The following is a 2,723-nucleotide window of genomic DNA, read 5'->3' as shown; positions in this document are numbered from 1 at the left end:
AGAGCCATCTTGCGGCAAACACAGAAGACCCCCTCCTCTCAATGTACGGCGCTGCCCCGACAGGAGGCGCGCCGCGCGCGCACAAAAGTTTGGACGGTGCGGACGGCGGTACGGACGCTCCTGTGGTCGAGGCTTCAGCGACTTCGTTCGTAGCTAAGTACCTTTTTATCTTTATTAGCTAGTGTTTTGAAGTATTTTCTGTTGCATGGAGTAGGGGCGCAAATTTTGAATTCTTGATAAGAGTAGCAAACGCACCAGCTTTGTCTAGGTCTGGCGGCTCCCCCGTTGGGCCTAGTTTGTAGGAGGGACCTATAGGCTTCGTTAATTTCAGCTAGCTCCTCAGATTCTTGCATGGGGTAGGGAGTGATAATTCTTTATTTTAGTTTGGGATAGCGGTCGAGGTCGGCTTTGCTTGAGTGATTTGGCGAAATTCCTCGTTGGGCCTCGGGAACAAGGCCTAGCGATGAAATCGAAGAACGCGAAGGCCGCGGGGGACGGGGAGCAGGTGCAGTGCGACGAGTGCCTGCGATGGTGCTTCCTCGACGAAACTAAGTTCCAGAATGTAGCAGACGCGGAGGGGTCTAGCTTCACGTGCAGGTCGTGCGAGGGCGTCAGGGAAGCCGTCCAAAAACTGGAAGGGAATTGGGCGGCTAAGTTCGACGAGCTTAAGGCAGAACTGAGGGAGGAACAGGAGAAGCAGGTAGCACTGCAGGCGAAAGTTGACAATTTTGTCAAGGTGGAGGCGGCCCAGGCAGCGCAGTTAGTAAGGACCGTGGCCGAGCTTGAGGCAGAAAAAGAAAGGAGCGCCGAACTGGAAAGGCGGCTCGACGCGCTGGAGACGCGGGCAGCAGAGAAGGTCGAGTCAGGTCAACAAAGTGTTGGCAAAAACTCGGAAAGTAGGGTAGACCCTACAGGCGAAGTGGGAGGCAGGGAGCCAAAGCAAGCCGTCGTCAGCTCGCCGCCGGTGAAACGGCGTAGTTATAGTGAAGCTGCACAACGCGCCCCGAGTGAGGCGACGCTGCAGTCACAGGGGCGCCAGCGGGCGCAAAGGGAGGGGCAGCAGGCACAGGCTGCAGTCGAACGGTTTGCACGTAGAAGGGTCCTGGTGATAGGGGACTCCAATGTGGGGAGGGCCGAACAGGGCGTGATGGCGAGAGTGAAGGCGGACGGGCGAGTACAGGTGGAGGTGCAAGCGGGCAAGGGTAGGGCGGAAGCAATGACCAAGGCGCGGGAAGTAGTTGGGGTCAGCACGGAGAGCGACAGCTTGGTCATTATGCATTCTGGGCTCAATGATGTGCTTAAGGGGAGAAGCCAGGGCCTTGAGAGGCACATTGAGACTGGGCTGAGTAAGCTTAGAGAGGCCTCCGGGAGGGTGCATGTGACCATATGCACTATCCCAGAGGTCCAGGGCCAGGCTTACCAGGTAGAAAGGAGGGTGGTTGAAGCCAATCGGGTCATTAGGAGTCTGAGCGGACGACTCGGGTACAGCGTGATGGAGGTCAACAGGGACGTGTACGGAACCGGCTTCCGGCCTTTTGTGCAGGATGGTATTCACTACAGTGGTGCCACTGGCAAAAGGATAGGGGGCAGGATGGGTCGCCAGGCAACAGCTTTTTTAGGGGGACCCAGAGCCCTGAAAGAAGCAGTGTAGGCGCGGACGATTCGAGGCAGGAGCCACAAACACGCGAACATCGGCACTGTAGGAGAGGTGACAGGAATAAGCGCAAGAGCCAAATTAAGTCAGACATAGGGTTCATTAACATGCAAGGTGGCAGAAATAGGCTAAAATGGGAGGAAATCGAAGAACAACTAAGGCAGGAGAACTTAATGGTTTATGGGTTTGTAGAGACACATCTTAGGGACATGGAACAACCGCCCTGTAACCCTGATTATGCATGGGAATACTGCAACAGAGTACAGGGTAGCAGAAAGGGTGGGGGAATTGGAGCATTCATTCATAAAAATACAAATTGGCAAAGGGTCAAACAGGAATGCAAGGAGCATTTATGGCTAGAAGGAAAAATAGCAGGGGCGAAAACACTTCTAGGCTTTGTATACCTTTGGACAGGATCAAATGCTAAAGAGGAAAACAAAAAAATGTTGGACTGTATAGCAGCGGACATCAATGAGCTGGGAAAAGGATGTGAAGTAATTGTATTAGGAGACATGAATGCGCATGTTGAAGATATGGATGGGCACACAGACTCCACAGGTAACATGCTGCTGGATATGTGTGAGAGGCTTAACTTAGTTGTCTGTAACTCTACTGAAAAGTGTGACGGGACCATAACATGGGAGGTAGGGGGTCGACACTCGACAATAGATTATGCGTTAATGTCACATAGGATGTACGATAGATTAGGAGCCATGATTATAGATGAACAGGGCTCCAGAAGTATAGGTAGCGACCACAAACGTATCAAGTTGAGTTTTAAGAGGGAAACTAAAACACGAACGACGCGCGAGGAAACGCCAGAAGTGATTTTTTACTCAGAAGACGAAGTGGAAATAGCGGCCAAACAAATTGAAGAGGAAATATCAGAGGGTACTGAAACTGATTGGACTTACCCAAAGTTAATGAGACTATTTGAGCGTGAGATAGGTAAGGCGCGAGTCAGGAAAACAAGGCAAGGGATACGAAAACTCAAGAGCTGGTGGGATGAAGAGGTTAAGAAGGCCATAAAAAAAACGTCAGGAAGCCTCCAGGGAACACAGGTATTCCA

At 52.0% G+C, this 2,723-nt stretch overlaps 1 protein-coding gene across 1 annotated transcript; it reads left to right on the top strand.

Moving 5' to 3' along the window:
• Positions 1-463: 463 nt before the first annotated feature.
• On the top strand, positions 464-1,651 carry LOC139053421 (plectin-like). The gene has a single exon (XM_070530437.1). It carries the CDS (start codon positions 464-466, stop codon positions 1,649-1,651), a length of 1,188 nt encoding a protein of 395 aa, XP_070386538.1.
• The last annotated feature ends 1,072 nt before the right edge of the window (positions 1,652-2,723 follow it).

Source organism: Dermacentor albipictus, unplaced genomic scaffold, assembly GCF_038994185.2.
Source record: "Dermacentor albipictus isolate Rhodes 1998 colony unplaced genomic scaffold, USDA_Dalb.pri_finalv2 scaffold_123, whole genome shotgun sequence".
Lineage (NCBI taxonomy): Eukaryota > Metazoa > Arthropoda > Arachnida > Ixodida > Ixodidae > Dermacentor > Dermacentor albipictus.
The sequence above is the reverse complement of the archived record's forward strand: the minus strand, read 5'-3'. Positions and strand labels throughout refer to the sequence as shown.